General features: G+C 45.6%; 1 protein-coding gene across 1 annotated transcript in view; it reads right to left on the bottom strand.

The window, feature by feature from the left end:
* The window catches only part of ALDH1A3 (aldehyde dehydrogenase 1 family member A3), a 33115-nt gene extending 5891 nt beyond the window's left edge, over positions 1 to 27224 (bottom strand). The window contains exons 1-10 of the mRNA XM_063169932.1: positions 27110 to 27224; positions 23667 to 23771; positions 18264 to 18404; positions 16491 to 16620; positions 15234 to 15295; positions 12295 to 12423; positions 9836 to 9949; positions 7359 to 7461; positions 6195 to 6379; positions 1077 to 1241 (exon numbers count right to left, since the gene is read on the bottom strand). Coding sequence (XP_063026002.1) covers positions 1077 to 1241; positions 6195 to 6379; positions 7359 to 7461; positions 9836 to 9949; positions 12295 to 12423; positions 15234 to 15295; positions 16491 to 16620; positions 18264 to 18404; positions 23667 to 23771; positions 27110 to 27208 — 1233 coding nt within the window. The 5' untranslated portion in view covers positions 27209 to 27224. The remainder of the gene's footprint in view (positions 1 to 1076; positions 1242 to 6194; positions 6380 to 7358; positions 7462 to 9835; positions 9950 to 12294; positions 12424 to 15233; positions 15296 to 16490; positions 16621 to 18263; positions 18405 to 23666; positions 23772 to 27109) is intronic.
* Positions 27225 to 27466: the final 242 nt, after the last annotated feature.

Here is a 27466-nt window from a genome sequence, read left to right as displayed (position 1 = left end):
CCAGTAGAAGCAACAGCCATAGAGAAGGTTTCCCAAATTTTGGGATGGAGTCTCTCATTGGGCACAGTATCAAAGGTGGAGCCCTTTCTTGGTCTGCAGGCTCTCACAGCACAATAAAGCCCATTGAATGTGAGAAACAGACTCATTTGGGCCACTTTTAAGCTCATACAAGGGTTTAGAAATGTCTTTGTTTTAGGATATCCAGGCTCTTATGTGGAGCCTTAATCCTAGGCAAAGGATGAACATGCATTTGCAACAAAACTGCCAATGAATGGAACTGGATAAGCTTTGTGAATCATGGCTTGGGATTTGGAGTCAGTTCATTAAGAAAAGGTTTGTCATGGGATTTTCAGCACTTTTTCTCTCTATTTTTAGCATGTAACTCATGCCCTGACTGACTGATATCTTTCCCAGGTTCCTTAGAGATTCTGTGGCAGATCTGAGACATTTAAACATCTTGCCAGGAGTGAGCAGCAAGCAGCCCCATAAAAAGCACTAGGCTAAACTTTAAACTACAAATGCCAGTTAGACTTTGGCAACTACTTATTTTCCATTAGGGAACATGATGAAAAGTGGATAAACTTCTATTTCAAAGGAATATCACAGCATCTAATCACATGCAGCTTGTTCAACATTTCTACATATGAATAATGAAAGCCAGAGTATTAGATCTGCACTTTGCTGGCTTTGACCATGTTTTCATATAGGAAAGAAATAGTCAGTCTCAGGAGATTTTGCCATGAGAATGGAATCTGGGATTGTTTCAGATGCTAAGGCTGTTCCAGAGAATTTCAGTGGCTGTTTCTTTGCTCCTTTCCAGCATCAGGTCCCAGAGTTCTTTTCCCACTTTTCTGCAATAAAGCAACCCCTTCCTTACAAAGGAGGGGAGCAAGAACACACATTACACTGTTCATGGTCACTGGCAATTACAGGGTAAATAATTGCTCCAGCCTGCCACAGTGTCAGTTATTTTTACTCAGTTATTTATATTTAAAATTAAGGATTCAGACAGAACCCCCTCCATTACCACTATTTCTGATTCTGAAGCAGCATTTTCCAGGTGATTTGTACTGTACCTCCTCTTTGGCAATTCTCATGTTGTCAGTGACCTCTGAAAACACTGTAGGTTTTATAAACAGGCCCCTGTCTTCGATGGCAAGACCTCCACACTCCAGCTTAGCCCCTTCTTTCTTCCCACTTTCTATCAGCTCCAGGATTTTATCAAACTGTTTTTGGTCAATCTGTCAGACACAAAAGGAAAGAAACAAACAGCAGCACCTTCATTATCATGGTTCCAGAGAGGAGTCATGGAATGTGGCCCAGGGGCACATTTGCAGGGCACTGTCAAAGTGGGTCAGTTTATAGCTCAGTTCAGGATGTGGCACTCAGGGAGTAAGCAGGGAGAAAGGACATGGGCATAGCTCTGAGCCACACAAGGTGAAGTGACATGTGACAGTTTGATCTGATCTAATAGTTTGCTGTCACATGGAGGAGTCCTTCCCCTTTCCCTTCCTCCATGTCCTGGCTGTGTGCTCCCACAGCTCACCTCACTGGAGCTCTGGGATTTCTCACCTTCTCCAAGCACTGGTTATCTCAGTAGCAGTATGAGAACTGTCTGAGATGGACTGGAGAGCTCAGCAAGGGATCTGACCAGCAGCAGAATCAGTACAGGAGAGGGAGGGCGAGGATCTAAGAACTATTAACTCAGTTTTGCTGCAGTGTGCAGCTTCACCTACAGCTCTCTGTCCCCAGCTGGAAGAGCCCAGTGAGCTCTGCCTCCATCTCCTTCCACAGTGCACACTCCACCAACAGCCTCAACATGAGCCCTGTTGGTGGGGTGACTTCACAACAACTGCTGCACCAAAGCCTTGCTTTTAAAACCAGAATCACTTTTCACAGTTCTTAGAAACTGGTATAATCCTGCATTTTTTTTTTCTCTCTCACATTTAAATGCCTTTTCTAACTCCTCCTAGCTATGGAGTAATCTCAAATAGTGAGTGCTGCTGTCAGCCTTTAACCAGGGATTTCTGTAGGGGTGGGGAAAGGCCAGTCCAGTGACAGGACCCTGAGGCTGCACAGCTGCACCAGGACTTGGAGGACACATCATGCACGCCACAAGCACAGTGTGTCCTGTCCTGGGAACAGGTGCAGAAGCCCACAGCACTTCCACTCACTGCTGACCCTTCTGTGCTCCATGTGCAGCAGTGGGCTGCAGAACTGCAGGTTTCAAACAAACAGACCTGGCCCTTGACATGATGTGGAATTAAGTGATGAAACTCCTCAAGACAGCACACTGGAGATAGTAAAACACTTAGAGATGTTTTTAAAAAGAAAAACTCAAAAAAAAAGCTCAACAAATTTATTGAGGTGATTAAAGAAGACTCCACCCGCTAGTACAAGGTGTCTTGGAAGGCTGGGGGATTATTCTGATTGCCAGGTATCTCCAGATGCTTGTTCTGGCTCAATCCCCCTCCCTAGGCATCTGGTTTTATTTCAGCAGGGCCAGTTGCCAGTTGGGACTGTTTACACGGAGTGTTCCACACTTGACTCCTCCAGATTACAGACTATATCCTGTCCCTAGTTAATCCTGACCACACACAATCCAAGTTTTCATGCTTTTAGACAAATATCAAAGCTGTAGGAGGGTGTCCTTGGGATACTTGTGGTACACATTGGAAACAGAGCCCAGCACATCTCCAGGCAAACAGATGTGTGAGCAGCACGTGCACTGTGCGTGTTCTCAGCGCTTGTGTTCTCTCATGTGTTAAGGTGCTACCCAAGGACACACTTAATTCATGCTACTGCCCCAGGAAATGTGTGTCCTGCTGTAGGATACAGTGTCACAGTGAGTTTGGCAGGTGCCATACACATTGTCTATTTGTCTGGTTGCTTAGTTGCCAAGCGTAAATAATTCGAAAATATCTGCAAGTGCTTTCCATCCTGGCATGTCTGTGATCCAGACCAATCCAGTCCATCCACTTCACATCACAGAAAACAAAACAAGGATATTTATACAGCTGTAACTTGTTGCAAGGCAAACTACAGTTAGATGAAAAGACACTGGGGAAAGAAAACATTTGTAAAAATGACATGCAAGGGTGGAACTGTTTGTCATTGTAACTAGAGCTTGCAAGGCTTGTTTAAATTCTGTCCCCTACTCCGCTATTATTTATGGTTCAAGCATTGAATTCTATTAAAAACACATGATCTGGTAAAGCAAATTCTACTATTTGTTCATCTAATTCAATAGAGAAGGGAGCTTCTAAGGATCACTGCAATACTGAAAATCCGGGAACCCCCAAATCTTCATCTCTTGCTTCATTTCAGTAAAGACCACAAGGAGAATTATTTCCATGTGCAAACCTAGTGTTTGTAATCCTACAAAATAGCCCACAACTGGGTCCAACAGGCTGTTGGACACAACCCTTTCAACTTAAATGTTTTATTTTCACACTTTATTCCTAAAATGCATGTCTACAATATAAGGAAAATATTCACTGTCTTATAAATCAAATTATATGTTTTGAGCTGAATAATTACTGGCTAACAAGTAACACAATTAGTGCTTGTTTTATTTCTGTAGACTAGATCTTGCAGTCCACAAATTCCAGTATTTGGGTTCTAAAATAACAAAACTAGTCCAGTCTTGTTCTAATGTAATCCCTGTTCCAGTGCCCCAGAATGTCAGTCTCATCTAATGCAGTTTGCTGCTCATAGTTGTACAATGCACTGGTTAACCAGTTTGCCATCTGTGCAGATTTACTTTATTGCTTCCTGTGATACAGCAGCCAGGAATCCAAAGTCTAAAAATGCCTGCATTTGAGATTGGCACTCTGCTCAAACAGTCCTGAGCACCCCTCAGGTTTCTTGTGGTGTCCTTTGAATTCCAGCCAGTCAGCACTGCCAGACACATGTGAGTTTTGGAGAAGTCTCACCAGAGGCATGCCTCATTTCTGTCTAAATTTAATGCTGTTTAAAGTTGACCTAATTTTAATCAGAGCAGCACAGTTTATATCAGCATAACCCAATGCTGCAGCTGACAGAGTCTTTTCCCACTGCCATGCCATGAGCATCTATGTGAGCAATAATCCACATCAGGGGACTGACCTGAGTAAAGCCTTTCTTCCTCACTTCCAAAAAGGCTGGATTAGACCTGAATCAGCCAGTGCCCCAATCCAGTGCAGTGCAATGTAGGAACAAACAACTGCACATGGGACCATTTTCCAGGAGTGGCTTACTTCAAATTCTTGTGGAACAGGATTGTCATCACCTGCAGCTGATGCAGGACCAAAGAGATGATGAGCTACAACCACTGTCAGCCTGAAGGTTGGCTTCAACCCCTTCCCCTTGCTGGCTCCTAAGCCAGTGACCATTCCACAGTGGGATCTATGCAGCATTCTTGTTATGCTGTTGTGTATGTTCACCCTGCCTTACACCAAAGGCAAATGAAAGCAACAGGCTGGATCTGAAGCATCTGATGGGGAGAGATTAAGAAGATAAATTATTTTTCCTGGTGATTCTTCCCTTGTCCATCAGTTCAAGATAAAAAAAAAACCTCACAGTGAAGCAGGTTACTTCAGGAACAGAGAGAAAAATTATCTGGAAGCTTCACATTTGAAGAGTAACTTGTGGACAAGTGTGAATCTTTGCTACTTTCAGAGGTATTTTTAAGTCCTTGTGACACTGCATCATTTCCCTCCTCTGCTTAAGTTTCTGTATGTGCCCACAACATAGGCTCCAGAGAGTGAGGAGCCATAGCTGCAGAGGAAGTGGTTGTCCCTTTGAACTGGCAACCACATAAGAGCTTTGGGATTTACAGTTTCCTCCTACTCCCTCAACACCTTGCCATCCCGACCTTGACAGCTTCATACACTGAAGTTCAGGTGTGTGTAGGGTGTTCTCTCTCTCCTACAAGTATAACAGGTAAGCCAGAGCAGGAAAAAAGGACAGATAGTTAAAATAGTTAAAATCTGACCAGACACTGCTATTCCAACTCTTTGTTACCCTTAATAACAGGTCTGTATGCAAAGGGTCTCCCCTGAGGCACAGCAGTGAGCCCAGAGGATGGAGCTGTGCCACAATGCACCCTGGAAGGGCTCTGCCAGCCTGGCAGGAGCTGGAACAATGATTAAATTAAACAAGCAGCCCAGTTCAACATGCTCCAACCACTGCAGGGTGTTTCACCCTTTAAACTCACAACTGAATGGATTCAGGAGCTATTCTCATGGAATCAGTGTTTGAGGGTCAGCTCATCTCTGCTGGAGCAAGTCTCAGCATGGGATTCTCTTCCTAAGACTCCTGAGCAGTTTGAAATCTCTAGGCAAGCTACAGAGCTGGATGCAGCCTCAGCATGAGCAGGGGATGTACCTCATCTTATTGCCCCTGCATGAGGGCAAGCAATGAGGTTTTACCATGCATGAATCATGTGGAGATTCAGATCCAGATAAGGAGAGGCAGATGTCCTCAGAGCCACCCCTTCTCTGAGGGATCCTATACAAACAGCATCAAGGAAGAAAAACCCACAGTGCAGTACTGAGAAAAAGAGGCCTTGGCTATAGGTTTCTGGGGACTTACTTTATTTTTGGTACCAAACAGTGGGCCTGTTAGGAGATCTGACCTAAGGATCATCTTCCCCCAGAGTTCTACAGCACAACTCAGATTGCCTCAAAAGGAAAAACTAAGAGGAAGGCTCTGGAAGTATTGAGGAGGCTGGTTATGACAGCAGTTTGGCATGTTTCTTCCTCTTAATTCAGCTGAAACTTCTCCAAAGGATCAGAAAGGCAGCAGAGGAGGAGAGGGAAAGTGAGGACTCAGGAGTCTCTGGGCTCTAACTACTTGTCATCACCCACACAGCCAAGGAGCTGAATAGCCATTTAGCTGCACTCTTCTGCACAGAGCTATGGCTCACTGCAACATGCTTTGTGTTACTGCACCAGGGAGACAGCCCCTTCCATAAAGCTGGATAAGAACTGAATTAAATACATTTGTGTTTTGAAAAAAATTACAACATAACATTTCAACAGTTGTGATTAATTGATATTTAAAATAGAGAGGAAAAATAAAGCCACGATACATTACTCACCCCTCGGCACTTCTGCTGGGACCGCGTCCGTAAGGATAATATTTACACAAGGAAAATTATACAAAACCACAACCAAAAACCAAACAACAACTACTCTCAGACACACACTTACCTGGGGCCCTTGCTCAGTTCTGGCATCAAAGGGGTCTCCAACCAGTCTCTTCTTGGCAAACTCCACGCTGCGCTTGACGAACTCGGGGTAGATCTGCTCCTCCACGAAGACGCGGGAGGCGGCCGTGCAGCACTGCCCCTGGTTGAAGAACACGCCTTGGTGGGCACATTCCACTGCCAAGTCCACTGTGAGAAGACCCAGGAGGGAAAAGTGTTACCACATGCACAGTTCCAGCATTCCAGCGTTTCCAGACTTGTTGTTTTCCCTTCTCTTTGGAAAACCTCTTTAAAAAATGCTGACAATGGTCCACACCCATGGAAGGCACTCAGAGGGCCTCACTGCCCCCAAACCAGATCTTTTATTGCATCCACCTCCCTTCCTGCCTTTTGTCTTGAGGTCTAGTTGGCCATAGTTCCTGATACTTTCTTCCACAAGGACTCACTGAAGGCAGTGACCAGTTTTTCTTGCTCTGGCAATTCTTGATACCATGCATTGGTTCTTAAAGACAAGTTTCAGTCATGATTGCTCAGAAAGCAGCATGCCAGCTTTGGCCAGCTCCTTGCAATCCTCACAATTAGCAGCTGGCACAAATACCTCTGATTTTCAATGTGTGCTGTGCAGGACTGGAGAGGATTTTACTGAAGCCAAATAGGATTTTCCAACCATTTTGGTGGTCACAGATTAAACATATCTCCTAGTACTACTGGGCCATGTAACAAAATTGCTATGAAACACACAAGATGAGCCCTGCAGACCACCAGGACAGAGGTGAAGGCTGGATTAGATCAGGTCCTACAAAATTCCCCTGTCACGGGAAAGCCTGCAGAGGGGCTGCTTTGCAGAAAACTGCTCCCTCCAGGGCTTGGCTCAGGCTCTGCAGCACTGCCAACCAAAGAGAAAGCCCACAAACAGCAAACACAGAAATACAATATTTAACTGCAACTGCAGCCATCCCCAGGGAAGGCACCACGGGCCATGGGAATGATCCCCATGCTGGGGAAGAGCTCCAGGAAGGCACAACTACACCCTGCCTTTGGACACAGGTTTCCTCCAGCCTTTGGGGTGGAAACAGCAGCCCTGTGAGCTGCCAGAGGACAGCAGAGACCCACAAAGCCCCCACCCTGGATCCTCTGCCAGCAAGCACAGCCAGCAGCCCATACTCACAGTCTGCATCTGCACACACAATGCAGGGGTTCTTCCCTCCCAGCTCCAACGTCACCCTTTTCAGGTTGCTCTTAGAAGCAGCTTCTTTGATCAGTTTTCCAACCTGTATCAGTGAGACACAAAGAGGACATGAGTTGCTTCCCCTAAAATCTCAAGTGTGATTCCAACAAGGGTGGAAGAGCCTGGATGGCAGCTGCAGCAGGTAGAGGTCAGGGAGAGCACTCTGAAATGCTTTGAGTTTCCTACTGCTGTGATGTGTTGGGTCAAAACCAGCCCCAGAACCAAGGATTGGTTTAGGCAGGTCTGAAAGGGCAGGCTGTGTGGGAGAGCTACATCTGTATCCTGCTTTCAGAATTTAGTAAACTAATTTTGTTAGAAACAGTATGAATTAAAATTATTTAGGACCTTTAGGTGTTAGGGCAGGATAATTTCTTAAGAGTGATGTAATATTTGAATTTGCTCATATTATAACTGTTTTCTTGTATTTTACCTCTGCACATGGAAACTTTACCTTTATTTCTGACTAAAATTGCTCTTGCCCTGGAGTGGAACTGTGAGGAAGGAAAGCATGGGGCAGCTATCTGGCAATTACAGGTCTGCATTTCTCATGATTTGCCCTTGTTACTCAAGCATGACTCCTGAATCCAGGGGAGTTTTTCTCTAGTCACTCAGAGCTTAGGCCTAGAGACAGCAGAAATAAGTGATGCATCCCAGCTTTGCAAGAGGCATTACTGCAGGCTGGCTGGCCAAAGAGGAGTGAGTTAATAACCTAAGAGAAGAGATCTATATGGGAAAATTCTCCTGGAGTTTAAGATCAGCATTTCCAAGCTGGCACTGAGCCCAAATTGGGGCTTAATAACTAAGTCAAAATATATTTTGAATTAGCTTCACTTCCTGGCTCAGAAACAGTAGCATTGTGCTGCAAATGCTGCAGAGATGCAGCTGAACTCACAGATGGGTGGAGGGGGAAGAAAACACTTCTAAATTACACATGCATTAGCAAAGGCTCTGTCTCCCTTGGTGTTTCCTGCACACCCATGGATTAGGAGACAAGCACAATGTCTACAGGAGTTTTTTGCCCACAGGCTCCAGCAGCTGAGATTTTCCTTCTGCCACTAATCCACTGGATACTCCTTTTTCATTAAAAACCCAAACAGATCCATGTGGGCTGGATGAGTCTATAAGCTCTATTGTTTTCACACAGCTAATGTCTCATCTGGGCTAAAAGTTTCTGATCTAGGATTTGGAGAGAAGCATGTAACTGAATAAACTCCAAGATCAGACCAACTATCAGGAGAGGAAAAGCTCACTGTGAACTTTTACTTTATTGTGTTCTGTTTGTTCCCATGATCCCTGTACAGAAACACAGGCTTAGCACACCTTTTCCTATGGGATAAGCACAGGATGTGCACAAAGCCACTAGATGGTAGTGTTGGTAAATGCTGCAGCTTTTGAGTGTTTGGAGTTACCTTTACCGACCAACAACACCTTCCAAGGTAATTTGTCATCATTACACATTCACATCACACTCTGCAATGACAAGGGCAGACTTAAGAATGGATGAATTCAGCAAATGCTCAACAAGAACAGTATTTCTCAAAGAAGTAAGAGACTGAATTTGCCTCAGCTGCCCCCACTGGTGTGAGCATTTCCATTCCTTGGACACTGCCTCTATTCTGGAGGTGCAGATCTACTGCAAGAAACATCTAAAGCAGTCAGTGGAAAAATGTTCCCTTTAAGCAAGCTTTTGTTTGAGAATTTTCAGCAGTGATTACTGCAGTCAGATTTGTTTGCATGTCTCAGCTCTGCTCAATTCCATGGTCTTGGCCAAGCCAAATGCACTTTTCCCATGTAGATATGGAAGAGGATGGCTGGAGGTGATTGATAGTGCAGAGGTCTTGGGGCCACCCCTCTCATAAACAAGCCAGACACATCTATTTACAGGAAAAAAAAGCTAAATTGAAGGTGCTTTACTGTGCAGGCCTCAGAATGAAGCTCAAATGTTAATCCCCTCCACGTCAGCAGAGAAGGCCTTGGGCACAAAGCCATGTTTTTATTTAAGTCCTAGTTCCTCAGAGGTAAATAAAGCCAAGGAAGAATTGTTCAGGGCTCTGACTGACATGTTTTCCAGTTGCAGGGCAGGACTGGCAGGCAAACATGCCCAGCAGCTCCACTGGGTCAAGGACAAGATGTTAAGTCATGCCAGCCTGCCTTCCCTGACGTCAGAGCCCCTTTTCCTACAGTCCTTACAGAAATGTGGTGGTTTGGCAAAACCCAGCTCTCAGAGATGTGGGATTATTACAAGCACAAGGATCTGAATTAGACAAATAACAAACACTTCTGGCACATGGAATGTGCCAGAGGAAGTGCTGGTTGTACAGAAGTCAGACATTTATTAGGTCCAGTCTTGTATGGATGACAGTTTAAAGAGAAAGCAAAGAGGAACAGCAGGTGTCTTTGAGAAATCCATCACCTACCTTGGTTGATCCAGTAAAAGCAATTTTATCAATGCTGTCATGGGTAGAAATTGCAGCTCCAGCTGTGGGGCCATAGCCTGGCACAATGTTCACCACACCTGGAGGGAAACCCACCTGAAACAGAGATTAAAAACAGCTCTGTAGAGAATTTGAGAGCACAGCTCATTTCCCAGGAAGCCTGGGTTAGTTGTACTACACTCCTCTGAGCTCTTACCAGATACATCCCTGTTTTCCAGACTTCCCAGTAACATGGCTGCATGCTACCAGCTGCAGTAGACGTGGGTGAAGCTAACAGCCATGCTTAGGAAATGCCAAGTTTCAGTAAGAATTCTTGGAGAAGTCCCAGTTTCAAGCCAAAAGAGAGTGAGTCTTTTGGCCAAACTTGGCCCCCAGCTACTGCAAAGCAGCTGCAGCCAAGGGGTAAATGAATGAAAGTTTGTTTTGAACAAAGGTTGACATTTGTGGTTCTTCGGGGACCAGAGGGATTAAGAAGCCAGTAAAACCTCACTAGATGATGGGGCTAATAAAACAGGAGTACAAAAGCAGATGGTAACAAGACTTATGCAAGTTTCCACCACATTTACAACCTAGATTGGCTAACTAGTAATTCTGCCAAAACAGACAAATGGCAAAACTTCAGGTGAAATTCTAGTGCAAGGAGAACTGAGGGACTGATTGATCTGGTTTTAGTTCCTGAAACAAGAGTTCCAAGGATTACTGCTCATCTAGGTCAGCCTTCCCTTACTACTGATAGTACAAAGTTGTTTTCCTTGCAACTTCTAATGATGAAATTCCAGAATATAACACATATGCTTCATTTCCTATGACTTTTTAATACAAAATCTCAATAAATGCCATTTCTTTTTAATAGAGAAAAAAAGGAAGCAATTGCTCATCTACTGCCTTGCAAAAAATTATCCTCATAAGACTTTTCCCCCCCTTTTTTCTTTTCATAAATTGGAAGGGTGGTCACATTTCTTCTATGGATGTGACAATGACAAACATGCATTTAATGGAGTTTGCATCTTGGCTAATGAGTTTTCAAGCAAATACTGCATGTCAAACTGTGCAAGTAATGATGTTTGGAGTCAGCAGCAAAGCCACAAGGAAATAAAAAATTGGTTCAAAACACCCTGAGCCAAAAAGTTTTTTCTGTTTTTCAGCAAAATTGAAAGCCAAATAGTTTGGTTGGCCAAAAATTATTTCATTGAACATAACACATAGCTTTGTGTGTGTGGTAACAGCTTCTACATCCTTTTAAAGATGAAAACAAAAATACTCTAACTCGTTTTTCTGAAAACTTAAAAGAATTTAGCTAATTTTGGGCAGAGAAAGGAGCATCTTCAGATAAAATTATTGTGCTCTAATTACACTCCTGCCTTGAAGGACAACTGAGAGAAACAACAACCTTAAAATTTCAGCTGAAAAAAATAATTCTGCCAGAATTGAATGGTATTTTTTTTGTGAGGGGGAATGCTATGCCTGTGTTTGGGGAGCTGCATGTCAGAGTCAAAAAAGCAGTGGTGTGGCAGGGCTCAGTAGAAGTCATGACAACTGCACCCTGTACTCATTCACTCATCTTGAGTAATCTCATTAAGCCAAGTAACTGTAGGAGATACTTAACTGGTATTATTTTTCCACTTCCTTTCCTGATGGAAGAGCCCTAAGTGACAATTATCAACATATCTTTCTGTTTTCTCCCAGGCTAAGCCAAGAAAGGACAAAATCACTGTTTGACTGAGCCTAACAAACAGACTGAGAGGCCAAAGTCCATCTACAACTCCTTTAGTTTTCCTCAGTCCCTCACATCCATTGCTAAGGAAGCTGATGTACTGAGCAGTGCTGGAAGGTTCTGTGCCTCTCCCATCTCCTCTGTACTATTAACAGACCTGTTGGCACACAAGATCCTACCTGACAAGCCCTAAACCAGCATTTTAAAATCCCAACCTATCATCTTGCCTTTATTTCAGTTGACTTTACAGGCCAGACACAACTACATTGTTCTAGGAACCACAGAAATGACGAAGAATTGTTTCCCAGGGCACTCTGCCTTGGATGAATTATCCCACTTAAAAACAACAAACACAACACTGCTGTCTAATCACAGTCTTTTTTGTCCCATTGTCTAATAAAAGTGAGCTGTTGCCTTTCCCTCATTTGGGAGAGGGGAAGACAAGGTAGGGGAACAAAAGCATCTTTTTTTTCTCTCTGCAGCTTCCTGAGAAAGGAGAAAAATGCACAGGTTTTGTGATGTTTGCCACCTCCTAGCCAGCCACAAAGGCTTTTGGAAAAAAAGACCAAAGACAGAGGTTGTTCTCACTTTCCTTTGTGAGCCTGTTAAAGCTGGAAGTATGTTTGTTATGCTCAGACTCCTTAAAAACTAAAAACTAATTCAAAACTCAGCCTTGCTTATGGCCTTAAGAGAGCAGAAGGTGGAGGGGCTGCTGAGATGTCCTCACCTCCTTGATCAGAGAGCCAATGTAGAGCGCCGTGAGCGGAGTTTGTTCAGCTGGCTTAACGACCAGGGTGTTCCCACAGCACAGAGCTGGTGCCATCTTCCAAACCAGCATCAGCAGGGGGAAGTTCCACTGCAAGAACACAAAGCACTGCTCAGATCAGCCTGCCACAGTCACCTACTCACTCCCATGCAGCCTTTTCCCAGCTCTGGGAGGAAAGGAAAGCCACAAAGAGGAGCGTCTGTTTATAATGCTGTGTTTGCTTGGGCTAAGGAATACAACTTCCTTGATTTCCCCCTGAGATCCCTGATATTGCTGGCAGTCCTCACACTAATCCTGTAAGCTGGACAACCTTCTGCATGATGTGACCTCATTCTTTGAAGGAGTTTGATCACATTTTGTGTAGGATTTTGGCTCTTCACAGATACTGTGTCAGAGGCAGTTTCCTGATGCATCACTTCTGTACAGCATCTGTATGTGGGGAATTAAAGAATGCAACTACTCAATGAAAAAAAAACCCATTTTTTCTCTGTTAAGCACTGGCTGAGTAGTTAGGAGTTATATAATTTCATTCAGTTCCAGTTTTATAAATAGGAAGCTGCAGTGATTTGTTCAGTCATGGAAATCTAAGGGAGGTCTCATACTTCCTTCATATTGTAAATTGTTCCTTTCCAATTAGTTTTCTAATCTGGAATTAGGAACCAGTCCACATCAGTTCTCTCTGTGCTAATCTCTTTCATGGTCATGTATATTTGGGGATCTTGGAGTCTAAGCAAGAAGTGGAAAATCTAGCTCACACTAAATCTCAGAAAGGTCATTTGGCAGCAGAAAGGATTTTTTCATTAAAAATAATTAATGCTGCTTCAGGGATGATGGAAGCAGGCCAACAGCAAGGGGACTTCTTGTCAAAACCCAAGCCAAGGGCCTTCAGCTATCAACAAAGAAGCCAAGTATGTCAGGAATCCACAAATTCACACTTACAAATAAATGAGCAGTGTAGCTTTTGAGCCATGAGTTCTATTCTAACCCTGAGACAAAGCAGAATTTGGTCTCAAGTGTTATTCTTCAACTTGCTTCACCCTTTTCCCCAGACCTGTTCCATTTCAGTGATCTTCTCCAATGGCCACATCCCATAATTTGCCCATTTGTCTCTTTCTCCTAAGTTTTCTTGGAGGCCTGGCAGCTTGAGCCATTTACACCTACACTACTTTTCTACAGTTTCAGAGCATGAAATCCCTCCATTAGGAGCTTTCTGCTGCAGTGCCTGGTGAAAGTAACAGTGAAGGACTCCAGGGCTGCCTCATGATATCACCTTGGGATAAAAATCAGCCATATGCTGCACTTCCTAAGAACTTCTCTAGCTAAATAAAATATTATTTAAATATAGTCAAGCCATAGGAGAAAGGGAGGACTGGTAATTGCTCTAGGGAAACATAGCCAGGACAGTGACAGAATCTCTTTCAATCAAGTAGGAAATACAAACCCACAGGCTGTTAGTGTTATCGAGATTGAACTGGGAAAAAAAATTGGAGAAGATTTGTTCTGAGTAAACTGAAGACAGATGTGGTTTTGTTGACCCCAATCATTCTTTATACAAACTTAGTGTTGATCTTAAGTCAAATTTGTTTCTGTACTTTCTGTTGTATTTATTGCTGGTCTAGGGTCAACCTGAGATCTTCCAAGCCCCACTCTGTCCCCTGCAGTGACCTTCCAAAGCATCCTGCATGGAGGCTTTTAAAGGGATATCTTCCAAAGCACTGCTGAGTGCCAAAGGTGGCTGAGAGTGACAGGGAAATACCTTCCAACTGCTGATCAGTGTGAGGAACCTGAGATTTTGATCTTAAATCAAATTCTGCTCACCAGCAGTCACATTGCTTGCTCAACCAGAAAAGCTCTGAAGCCACCAAGAGAAATGTTTGATAACCTCCTACTTTGCCTCACCCTGACACTGCCAAAGAGACCATATCCTCTCATCACCTGGGGTACAAATTCAGTCCTGCTGAAGGAAAAAGCAGAATTTCCCCAGACATCTTTGGGATCCAGACCTGGTATTCCCAGGGTCCAGCAGATATGCATTTCTCTCAGTCTTATCTCAAAAGTCAAAACCCTCCAGGAGCTCTTATTGATCCAAGTACTACATAATCATAGAACATCCTGAGTTGGAAAGGATCCACTGGGATCATCAAATTCCATCTCCTGGACCTACACAGGACAGCAGCAAGGCTCCCACCAGAGATCTGAGAGCATTGTCCAAAGACTTCTTGAACTCTGGCAGACTCGGTGCTGTGTCCAAACAGAATCTTGACACAGCACCATTTGCCTCACAAATTGTAGGATTCCACATTCAAAGCATTTTACAACCAGACAGGAACAAAATCTGTCTCCCATGAGCTGTAAAGTCTTCCTGGCTGTCTGTTGAAACACAGCAAGCAGCACATGCTAACACTGGAGGCATTCCAAGAGCTGGCCACACTGTCCACTCAGCAGAGAATGAGACCTCAAGGAAAAGAAAACTATTCATGAGATTTAATCCCAGAAAGCTCAGAGAGCAGCCAGACATAATTAATTGATAATGGATATAATTTAAAACCCAAAACTTATGCATCAGCACAAGGCAGCAGAAAGCCAGCACTCCTCATGACGAGCTGGTTGTCCCAGCAGTGTGAGAGTCAGAGCTCTGAATGCTCTCTGGTGACTGGTGTCAGCCTCAGAGAGCCACAGAGCATCTGATTAGGAGACCCACCCTTGCACTGCAGAGCACTCCTGTTGCCAAGAGCAATTGGCATGGGGGTAAAACACAAAACTACATCAGGCCACGGAGATGGGAGTTCCCTGCAGAACAGCTGTGCTTAGCCAGGCAGCACAAGGCTGCAGGGGAGGATGGAGAGAACATGGAATTTCCACTTCTGTGTGAGATGCAGGGCACCAGCACTGTCACTTACTGGGGTTATGGCTCCACAGACACCCATGGGCTCGTGCCGGGTAAAACAGACAAAATTCTCATCTGCAAAACAAGAGAGTAAAAGGGCACAAAACAGTCAAAATCCTCACTTTTACAGGAGGTGTGCTGGGGACAGAACTAAGCCCCTGTTAGACAGAGAACACTGTCTGTTCATCCAGACTCATGTCTTTGTCCAGATGAAGATCTGAGTACAGGTCTTGTGCCAGTCTGAAAGCCAAACACCACTCACAGTCACACAGGAACCTTTTAAATCCAGGGTTCAGTTCCTTCTGCAAACTCCCTGTGTTGAGGCTGAGGGGAGGATAACTCATTATCACACTGATATGAGCAAACAAATTTCCTTCAGATTGTGTCCTACTGAAAAACACAAAGCACTTGTCTCCCTGAGGGAGAGAGCTTTAAAACCCACTTTATACAGGAATCCTGTTCAGTGTGACAGGAATTACACTCCTGGTAAGAAATCATAACAAGATGAAACTCTGGAACTAAAGCAGTACCATTCACCTTAAAATACTGCTGCTGCTCTTTCACAGAGAAAGCAGGAAGAACATTTGCCTTTCAAATTCATTCTTGCTGAACATCTAGTTTCTTTGGGAAGATGTGACAGAGAGCAAGAACATTTCTAATAATGCTTTTTCAAAGTGATTTCAAATCAGGACAAACAAGGAGTGTCCAGACAAGCAAAGCTTTTACAGCACTCTGAATGAGGGTGACAAATCTCAGTTTATATGACTGACATGGCTCCTTTTGCTGTCTGCACAGCCTAAACTAGCTCAGCCCTCCAGAGCCCTTCCTCTGGTGACTAATTTCTGTCTGCAGTGTCTGTCCTTCACACAGCCTCAGTGATCACCCACATGCAGGGACAAAAGAGGCCAAATTTGAAAATACTCCATATTGTCCATCATGCCACAGGGACATCCATTCTCTTAACTTGCTCTCACCAAAACCATATTTGAACTTCTATACCTGGACCAAAGTGTTGTCTCTGTGTGACTGCCCTGAACAAAGTTTCTCTGTTAAAAAAGCAACACAAGAGCCCACACATTATTTCCCAGAGATCTATCCAGGCATTAACCAAGTTCTCCCATTAGTTTCAATATTGAAACACATCTGCTGAAAATGCATCCTGAGATAGAAAGGAAGTGCAGGCTATTTTTGCAGGCTTTCAGAAGGCAGTCTTTCCATGGATCTCCCTCCCCCTCAAGCCTGATCCCATCCCAGCTCTGAAGGTACTCACCCACTGGAATAGTTCTGCCCTGAATTTTATCAGCCCATCCAGCATAGTACCGCAGGGTTTTGATGCAGCCTTCCAGGTCAATGAAATAAGCCTGCAGGAAAGGTTTTCCTGTGTCCATGGTTTCCAGAGTCTGAAAAAACAATGTGCATGCACTGTCAGACAAGTCAATGTTTTGGGTTTTTTTCTTAAGAAAGAGCTTTTAAAAAACCCTCTTCTTAGCTTTATTGTGCCTTGTTCTAAAGACATGAATGTTCTTCCCTCCTCTAATATTTAGATAATGAGCTTATTAATACAAATAATGCAGAAGGAAAAGCAGACACAGTAACTCTGATGTGCACAGGAGCTGCTTTGTTCAGGGGCACCTTCCAGAAGCCTCCAGAAGGTGAGTGTGGGTGGGATACAGGCTGGGGCACTGGTCAGAAACATTGTGAGTATCATGACTTCACCCTAACTAACCTCCTAGCACAGATGTTCTGGAGTCCAGATGGTGTCACTGAAATCAGGCAGAGCTACTTTCCTTCTATTAGAAAAAAAATAATCTAATTTTTCTACTTCATAAGCCTAAACCCAACCTCTGAAAAGCCTTCTGGTAAAGTAACCTCTGGGCTCCTATCTGTGCTGAGCCCAGGGCAAGGCAAAAGTTGCCCCACTGAAGCTGCACTGGTGCTGATCAGCTCTAAACAAAGTCCAGGCTGAGCCTGTGTCCCTCACACTGTTCTGGACATTAGCTCAGGGAATGCTTTGTTCTCCACTCAGGTCATTAAATGGGATATTGGTGCAAATGGCCAGCACATCCATAAAGGAAGTACTATCCCCTGGTAGATTGAAACATCTTTGTTTACACATGAAGTCATACCCTGTCATGCTCCACAGACATCAGGGTCCAAACAGCACTCAAACAGACATTCCCCTTGGAATGGCAAGAATTGTTATCCACTGAATGTCTGCTAAAACAACTGATTTGTATAAGTCATTGCTTAGCACACAGCCAAGGCAGCCAGGGCTGGATTTCTGCAGTGCAAACAGCAATGCCAAACAAGTCCTCCAGACCAGCAAGCTTGAAGTGTGTTCTGGTTAAGTGAAAAGGAGAGTGCCCCAAAGTCACATCAAAGTGAGCAGAAAATAATCAGTGTTTATTCACACACACACACACATATATATGTATTTCTTTTTTTCCCTTCTACTTGCTGCCCAGAACTGTCTTCAGAACAAAATGTTTTGGTTTTGCCCTGCTGAAACTGAAGGCTGTCATGTGGTTAAGTGACACTGTGTTGGGGAAAGAGACCCAGCTCAGAAGAGTCACACAGGTGTCAATTCCCACTGACCTCAGCAGGGCACTGGCTCAGTTACCTGCACATCTGACAGCATGGGATGTCATAAATGCATTTCCCTGAAGGTAAAAATGCAGCACTGAGCTGGAGAGTGCTGAGATCCAAGAGCTTGGGTAGAGATAGACAGCAGCCCCAAGCTGAGATCTCTGGGTGCCATTTGGAAAGACACACAAGGCCTGTAGAGTCCAAAGGCTTCTACCAACTGAGCACATTTTAAGTATTAATATATTTAATCACTTCAATAACTAGCTGAAGTTCTGTAAAAATCACCTATGTAGAAAAACTGACAGCCTTCTAAACCCCTAAAGTCCTGCAGAAAAAGGAACAAAGCCATGACTCCTGTCTTCTGCCCTTCATGAAGGGAGAGAACAGAAAAACATGAGGTAGATAGGGATACACCAGAGCCAGCTGTTGCTGGCTTATCACTGCTCCCAGTACTCACTGCCAGGATGACTCTGTCCCTCTCCAGGAGATCAGCCAGCTTGTGCAGGAGTCGTCCTCTGCTTGGGGCATCCATCTGTCTCCATGGAGAGCCCCTCTGGAACGCTGCCCTCGCTGCCTCCACTGCATTATCCACATCAGGCTACACAACACACACACAGGAAAACCTCAGGTTACAGGGAAGGAGCTGGACAACGGCACAGAAACCCTCCTGGTTGGTGCTGTGATGGCCAAAATCAAGTTGTCTAACAAAACTACTTTCATTTCACTCCTGGATTTGAATTCAAGCCTGGAATATATTTTATGTTTGGCCTGGGCTCATAAACAACCTTGAGGTCTGAATACCAATTGGGTCTTTCAAGGGTAATTTAATGTAACTGACTTGTTTATAAAATAATCCAGAATCATGTTCCTGCCAATACAGGATGTGACACTGGGGGAGGATGAAGAATCATGACAGGCCACTGGCCTACATGAATTAGCCTCCTCTAAACAAGTGTGGGCAGGAAAATCCCCCATGAGATCAAGATTTTACCCAGGGAAGTAATTACAGCTCAGATCCCACCATCCAGTTCCCCTGGAGCCCATGCCAAGGCAGTTAACACACCAAAAATCACCCTTAGATCCTTAGAACACATTCCCAGAACATTTCTACCAGATGGGAAAGGTTTTGCTGTTCAGTGCTATGACAAAGACATTTCCCCTACACACACTGAGTGCCATTGTCCCTTCATCTCCCAACAGCTTTACCATCCTCTGGACCAAATCCAACTCTGTTTAACCAAGTTACCAACCAGATAGGGAGCAAATTCCTCTCTTCCCACACCATCACCCCTGGAGTTTCATTCGTTTGCTCTGGCCATGATATGCCCTGGACTCCTCCCATCACCTCACATATATTGATTAAAACAGTGAAGCCAAGGGCTCCCAATCCAATGGATCTATGGGAACACTGCCACCAACACCCACAAGGCCAAGGCTGTACCCCAAGCATTGATAAAGCTTTGGACAGATTCCTGCTGTATGTAAAGCCTCATTTTAGCTGATGGACACCTTGCACCTCACTGCAATATCTGGCTCAAAGGGCTGGGAAAGGAGGGAGGGTGTCAGACCTTGATCATTCCTCCCAGCACTACATCAGTTGCTCTCATCTATTCCTTTTCTCAAGTCTTGTCTGGATCCAGTTAGGAAATGAGCCTCTGCACTCATCCAACAAGGTCTGGCCACATCCCCCTCACAGGAGGGGATGTGTGGTGCTCAATCCAGAAAAAATGTTGTAGGGAGACATCTGCCTTCATGGTCACAACTGCAATCATACCCAAGGCAGTGGCACCTTACATTAAATTTGGCTGCATTTCTTTACCAAGCAATCACACAGCTTTAAACAGTCTGACCTATACTGTCAGGGAAAGAATTCCATCCTTCTGGAAGAGCACTGGTGGGAAGCCATTGGAGGAAACTTGTGCTGCCACAGGATGGCTCTGGATGGGCAGAGGTGCCCAGGGCCACTGAGCATACAGGCCTTTGAATGGCTCACTCTGCTGCAGTTGATCTGCATTCACATTGGCACATCACAAAAGCCAGAAGGCACCACCAGCCACTGCACACTCATGTATCCCCCATCCTGCCTGCTGGAATGAAGGCTTGAGCTGAAAGAAGGCAATATTTTATGTGACAGAGCAGGCAAAGGAACATAAGTGTTTCAGGTTTAAACAAGCCTTTCCTTAGCAGCAATTAATTAGTTCTGCAACCAGGCTGGGAGCACTGATGTGCAGGGAACTGGGTCTGCAGTGGCACAATGCCATTGGTGCTGAGGGGCTTCCCTCCACCCGGGCACTCAGAACAGGAGTGAGACAACTGCATGGACAGAGGACTCCAGTGCATGCCCAGATCTTCCCCAGCCTCTGAAAATGGGAGCACCTGAGCCCTGCTGCAGTTCCTGTGGAGACAAGAATGAAGACAACCATCTTTCTCAGACATTCTGGGTACAAATATTGGCTCAGAGCTTGCAGTCACTGTCACACAGGCTTTCCCTGAACACCCTCAGGGTAGCACCACCAAGTGATATCCTGAGAGCCTTTCTACACAGCCTCAATAGGCCTGAGAGACCAGCAAAAACAAGGAAATCCTTCAGGAAGGCTGAAATGCCATTCTTAATCCATCCTGTTATGACTAGGCATTAGGGGAGTCTGAATGGCATGTTCATTGCAGGCATGTTGCAATAGGTAGGCACAAGGCGTGACAAAGTGACTCTGAGCTGTCAAGGTGCCAGGAACAGCCTGTGGTGCACAAAACCACAGCAGGAGGAGATCCATGCATCCTGGTGCTCCACTCGGATCTATAACAGATTTACTGAGCATTACATAAAAAGCTCCAATAAGAATATTAAGATTGCAAAGTCTTTGCAGTGTTGGGAAATGCCTGCAAAGCTTCATAGCCACCTGGGGTGCTTGAATTATGATACAAGCCCCAGTTACACAATCACATACCTCCCCCCCTGAACAAACTGAACACTGCTCTTTGTTCTGAGCTGCCTCGTCCATCTTCCTCCTCTGCCTCAAGTCCTGCTCACTGCTGCTTCTTTCTTCTTTCCCATCCTCTTTTTCTCTCTCCTGCCCCAGCACAGTGAAGAACATCACCCCACTGGCTCTGTGAGTGGGGAAAACACCTGCAAAAAAGCCTTGCTCTGCTTCAATCTCAGGGTGCCTCAGAGTGCTCCAAGTGAGGAGATGTGCCAGGAATGGACACACCCACTGGGGACCCTCTTTATTCAGTTCACCTACTGACTTCTTCAAAAAGCCTTCCCTGTGCACATCTTTGGAAAGGCACTCCTCTGACACAGGGCATGAGCACAGCACAGTTTTTCAGTCAGAAGAGGTTCCCTGACCTGCTCCCCTGCAAACAGTTCACACATTGAATTGCTTTAAGTTCCAAACAGCATCCTAACAGCCTGAAATGTCCAAAATCATTATTGAGGGCACTGCAAGTCTGCTGTGGTCTTACCTCAGTCTGTCACTACAATCTGAAGGGGACAGGGTGACTGTGAACAAGTCCCTCTCACAACCCTTCAAAGATCCATGAGAGTGAGCTGTTTAGAAATGATCGTGACAGAGACTTGACAGCCACAGCTGTGGACCTGCTGCCCATGCTCTGAGCTGGGCACTGCTTTGAAGAAGGAGCACTTCTCCCCTGTCCTTGATGGATGTCAGCAAGCTGCCAGAAGGAAAAAGCCTGTCTCCAAGTGTTAGGGACAGCACCAGTGTTACTCCTTCTCCATTATCAACCTGGCAACAGTTGGACACTAAGCTTTTATTTGTCAGGTATATTCCAGCATTCAATGGAAACTTCCACCATTTTATTTTCAGGGCGTCTTTTCCCACACAGACTTCTCTTTATCCCTCAACTGTCCCATCAAGGGACAATTCTCTAACTAAAGAACAGACAACAAAACCTTTGCTTGTAGGCTTATAAAGCATTGGCCAAGTTTCAGCACCAGACTAAACTGTCATCGTGAGATATCGGCTGCCAAATTTCCACCCCTCACGTGCAGCCTGAGCAAAACACTCGGCATGGCCAGGGAGGGGCAGGTTTGTGTTCAGGGCTTGGGAAGGGGAGCTCTGCTTCCAGCCCAGCATTGGCAGAGCACAGCTGAAGGCAGCAGCAGGAGCTGCCACCCCTGCAGTGGCACTGGCCAGCACAGCAAGAACAGTGGCACAAGGGGACAAGGCACCACTGAGCAGAACTCACCACTTGCTGTGGTGACTGCAGCAGACTGGGGTTACAGCCCCAGAGTGGGACAAACCAGAGCAAGGGAAGCCCCACGGACCTTGGTTTGCCAGAAGAGGGTGGGATGTGGTCAAGTGTCACCAGAAAGCAAACAGCTAGTTGGGGATGGTTGTCACTCATTACTCTTTTTAATTAATCCAGATCCAAGTCTACTCCCCACTCAGTTTCTTGGAAAAATCTAGTTAGACCAAAATATTCTTTTTAAAAGGTGTGATGTAGAGAAGAGGCTTTCAGCACCCAAAGCACAGCTAGCTTACATTTTTGGCTGCAAATTCCACCAAGAAATCAGTCACCTGTACTGAGTACTTAGGGGAAGAGATCTTCACTGCCTGGAAAAGTTTACAGTGACCCTCCTGCAAGCTAGAAGCTGAATTCAGACAGAGACAAATCTCAAGGAGGCAAAACTGGCCTGTTAGTTCTGTATAACAATTTTCTTTAGCCAATATTGAGAAGCAAGCACAAACTGCACACATAATACTCTATAGCTGCTTGAGGAGACACTTAGCTCAGGGAACAATAACCACGTCATGGTTTCTGCCTATCAAAATACAGTTGCATCAGAGTCAGCTTCAATTCCACTGTTTACATGCCACTGCAATTAAACACAGTTGTGTCCTACCCAGTCAGGATAAAGAAATGACACATAATGTTTGGTTCTGCCTCAATGTGTAATTGCCCCATGGATGCACAGATCCCCAGTGGCAGTAAGTCTTGGAGGCTGCCTCACAAGCACTGGACAAGCTTAAATACCAAGAAAAAGAAGTCAGTGCAGGCAGAAATGGCCACGCTGCCCATCACAGCAATGAGCTACCAAAGCCCTGGCACGGCACAGCAGCTGTGAATCACCTTCCCATGACTTCCTGCACAAAGCCAGATGTTGGCCCAGCTCTTTTCCATAGGTCAGACCAGTTGGCCCATATGTGATGAGCTGTTTTGGACAAAAAAATGTCACATGTGATTGTTCCTCACCTCAGGCTGCTACCAAACCCAAGCAGTAACATCTCAGGTTACTCTCCAGCACACTAGGGACTACTAAAGCTCTTGAGATACTGGTTTGGTTTTAGTGAGAGCTGCCACATTTGTGCAGGAGACCAGAACCCACAATACCAGCTAGAAAAGCAGCACCACATCTCCAGCAGCAAGTGGTCAATGTTTGCATGACCAAGTTTAAATTCCCCCAAGCACTCAGGTTATTTGTGTTTTAAAAAGGGGGAGTTTCAGTTCAGTGTCTCCAACAGGCTGCCCTGCAGCTGGGGTAAAAACCACCCCCAACACAGGGCCCAAATCCTGTCAGGGGTGAGCACACACCATCAATTGCTATTTCCTCAGGCTGGCTACTTCCTTCCAGTCTATGGCACAAGAATGATGCTCAATCTCATTCCTCTGACAGTGTTCAGCAGCCAGTTCCTACCAGGGAAAGTGCTTCTGACAAGCTGGACAGGACTGATGCCACCCAGCCCATGTAATTCTTGGGCAGCACATCCAGTGTCCCAGACCTCCAGCCCAGGCTGGCCAGATGGATGCTGCTGTTAAAATCCAGCTTTTCCTCTGTGTGCTTCCCTACAAAAAGAAATCCTCTGGAAAATGTCTTTTGCACTGCTTGTCCAACAACACTTACCTTATCTCCTTCCTCAATGTCACAGATTTTCTCCAGAGTTGAAGGGTTGTAGGTGGGGAACTTCTTTCCACTTGTAGACTCGTACCATTCATTGTTAATAAATATCTGAAGAGAGAGCAAGGGGAGTGGGATGGGCAGGAGAAAGAAAAACAACTTGTATAGACAAAAAGCCCACAAGTGCTCCTCAAAGGTCCAGAGGCTCTTCAACTTCCATCCATGGCAGAGTCAAGTGCTCTCAGACTCTCTCCAAGGGACTGCTGTCAGTACAGAAGCATTTCTACAAACCTTGTGCACCCAGTAAGTTTTGAGGCAGAGGAAGGCAGAGCACAGGTCCCACAGAGAACAACACTGGGATTTGGCAGAGAGAAACGGGCAGTTTTTGAACTACATCTCCATGGGAACAGCAAGCAGACCCCAGGAGAAATGGTATGGTTGAGGCAGAAGTTGTTGCTGCACAATTATTACTTGGCTGTTGGTGCCTTGCCCTGGGCCACCTCCACAGCTTGCTCCCCTCTGGCAGTGTCTGCAGGAGGAGGGTTCTGGCTCGGCTCTACCCCACCATGCCTTGTCACAGGCCAGATCAAGCCTCCCACGTCACTTGGAGTCATCTGTGACAAGATTTAAGTGTTTCAAAATATTGCATTTCCAGAGCAAGAACAAACAGTCCCAGCGTTGCGTAACTGAAAATGCATTAAATACTGGAGTGTTGTTACTCTCTGTAAACAGAGCATGAATACCTATATACAATTAATTGATTCAGCATGCATCTTATCCACGCTGTGATCTGACTTGGCAGTGTTATATTTTATAAATATACTTTAAATAAGATTAGATGAAGTAATCTTTATTAGTAGCCTGCTAGTGGCTGTAAGCTAGTACTTTTATTTGGAAGCCATCCACATTTGCAATCTTGTTTATGAGTCTCTACACACCACCAGGAGATTAATGTTGCATCTCTTACATTCGGAATTCCCATTGCTTTGGGTCATAGTTTTCTTTCCTTGGGCAGCTTTTTTTCTTGAAAAGACTTTTTCTTATTATTTCTGCATAAAAAAGCATCCATAGTGTAATTGGTGTAGAAGCTGCACTGCTGGACCCACCTGTTTCACACAGGCTGAGAAAAAGAAAACTTCACAAAAAATGTTGCCAAGGAAAGTCACAAGAAAAGATACAGTGTTAGAAATCTTAACTCCTGTTTAGGACAGCAGTGCTCCCAAACTACCTCTGTTACCCAAGTGCTACATTTTAACATTTACACATTTTAACTCCAGTTTTCCTTTATTTCCCTAATGAAGAAAAGTTGTACTATAAACGTGGGAAATATGACAGGAACCATAAAATTACAATATCAGGTATATGCTCACAAACTAAGGATTGGGGAAGGATACTGATTTTCCCTTTGCATTCAACACTAATTCTGTGGGAAAGTGATGTTCCTACTAAAGCAGTAAAACACCAGAGTGACAGGATCAGGCTGTTTTAAATGTAACATATACACTGGCATCATTCTGAGAATCCACCACATATCACGAGTCCTTGGTGCCAGGAGCTGAAATCAAATTGAATAGTATATCCACAGTTCACGCTTCATAGCCAGAATTTGAGACAAGCAATTGTGGACAGATCACTTCCATCACACCCATGACAAGCACTAAGCTGCTCTATAAGAAAGACCTTTGTTGAAAAACTTTGCCTCTCCCCCAGCCCCATAACTGGTAGAACCAAAATTAAAAATCTCCTCCAAGCAGAGGGAACCGTGCTGTCAGCTGTAAACATCTGGTGAAACTCAGAGCTTGCACAAAACCCCTCACAGTTTTATGAAAATTGACTGCTGCTCATTATTTTCTCAGATGCACCGGGAGCATCAGATCAAACATCAAACTCACACTTTTAATTTATGTTGGTTTCCACTTTAAAGATACAACCTTGACTCTTTCAGCGCTCACAGTCCCTGGCGAAACTGTGGAGCATAAACTGCGTGTTTGAAAACACACACGGCTGCAGGAAAAGATCCCTAAGGAGTGTTTAAAAGTGTTCACAACAATAAAAATAACAAAAACCAGAACATTTGGATGTTTAAGAAGAACTCAAATGGCCGTGTCCATTTTGGACGCAGGAAGGAGCTGTTTGTGCTGCATTACGCCATTCTGCAACCAGCAGCTGCAGACCCAATTTGCTGCTAAATGACAAGTTTATCTGACAAATAAAGGGTAGATAAATTTTGGATGTTAAAAAATTAATCTAGTGCACCGATTACTCCTAATTGCTAATCTTTTAGTACACTTTGGATGCATAATTCAAATCAACGCCTCACCGGATAAACTATCGCTGTTCACTCCTTCTCGCTACAAGGGAATGAGCTTCGAATTTGGTTTTTTCTTAATACTTAACATAAAAATGCAAGAGTAGCACACTCACTCAGCCCCTACAGCTCTTTTAGTCTGGGCACAAAGTTGAAATTATGGCAGCTGAGGCTCCTCAGCAGTAACCAGCCTGACGCTCTCCCCACTGCGCAAGGCAGCGGGTCAGGCTGTTGTGGAACACAAAGCGACTCGGCGATCGCAGAGCACTGGGAGCAGGGATTTCTGCAGCCCTGCTCAGCTCCAAGCCAGCCCCACCTCTGAGGGACACGGATACCAAGCTCAGGAGCCTTTGGTCTATACCAAAAGGTCAGGAGCAACTGTTTAAAGGGAAGCTCAATGGAGAGTGGAGAGGTGAGGGTTTGTGTGGGCTCAGTGCCCGACTCCTCATCCCGTGGGGAGGCCATGGAGCTGGGATGAAGAGCCACCAACACGAGCACTGCTTCTCTCTGGGGCTGCAGGATGCTCCATTCTCATGACAGAGCCTTTCCACAAGGCCCAGTCCTGCTGGACACCAGCCCTGGGCTCGCCACCACCCAAACCCACCACTGGCACCGAGCCACCTCCCCGCAGGGGAGCTGTGGGTCAAGGACGCTGGAACACGACCCCAGCAAGCGGCTCTGAGGGATAAAGCCTTCCTCGCCCTGCCCAGGCTCACCCCATCCAAATCGGATTTTGCTGAGCGCCAGCGGGGAGCTGGAGGCGTTCACGGGTGGGTTGGGAGGGGAAGATGGTGTTAGACACCGCAGCCAGGGAGAGGAGCCCAGAGCGCCTGGGGCAGAGCAACAGCTTTGGAAGAGATATTTTATTAAAAAGAAAAAATTAGGTTTTGGGCATTAGGGATTGGGGCAAGTGTTGCTCCATTAGAAACACCACTGTCATCTGCTTTCTCAACCTCAAACCCTTATAAACCTACTGTCTCAGGCAGCAGAAGGAATAAAAGAAGCTAAGAAAAATAATACTGAGGGTGAAAATTTCGTATTAAAAATATAACACCTCACTACCACCCTGACTCCACTGAACATCGGCGACAGCACGGCGAAGCCCACCCGCTCCCCAGCGCCCCGTGCCTGGCGGGCTCACCTTGGTGTATTTCACCTCCAGGCTGCGCAGGGGCCGCGGCAGCGGAGGCACTTTCTTGTCGGGCTGCCCGTTCTCCACGGCGCCGTTGAGGGCTGCCATGGCCCCGCCGTCGAACCCGCGCGCCTTCTGCCCGCTGACAGCGCCCGCGCCGCCTTAAGAGCGCCGCGCGAGCCGCCCGCCCGCCCCCATTGGCCGCCGCCCCCCGCCTCGCGCGCCGGCCCCGCCCCCGCGCCCCGCCCCGGCCCCTCGCGCGGCCGCAGGTGACGGGCGGCACCGCCCCGCCGAGGCTCCGCGCGCGCCGCAGGGGCGGGGGGCGCCCGCGCGCCGCCGCGGGGTCCCCTCAGCGCTCGCAAAGGG

The sequence above is a fragment of the Melospiza melodia genome, chromosome 15 (assembly GCF_035770615.1).
Source record: "Melospiza melodia melodia isolate bMelMel2 chromosome 15, bMelMel2.pri, whole genome shotgun sequence".
In the NCBI taxonomy this organism is placed as follows: domain Eukaryota; kingdom Metazoa; phylum Chordata; class Aves; order Passeriformes; family Passerellidae; genus Melospiza; species Melospiza melodia.
The sequence above is the reverse complement of the archived record's forward strand: the minus strand, read 5'-3'. Positions and strand labels throughout refer to the sequence as shown.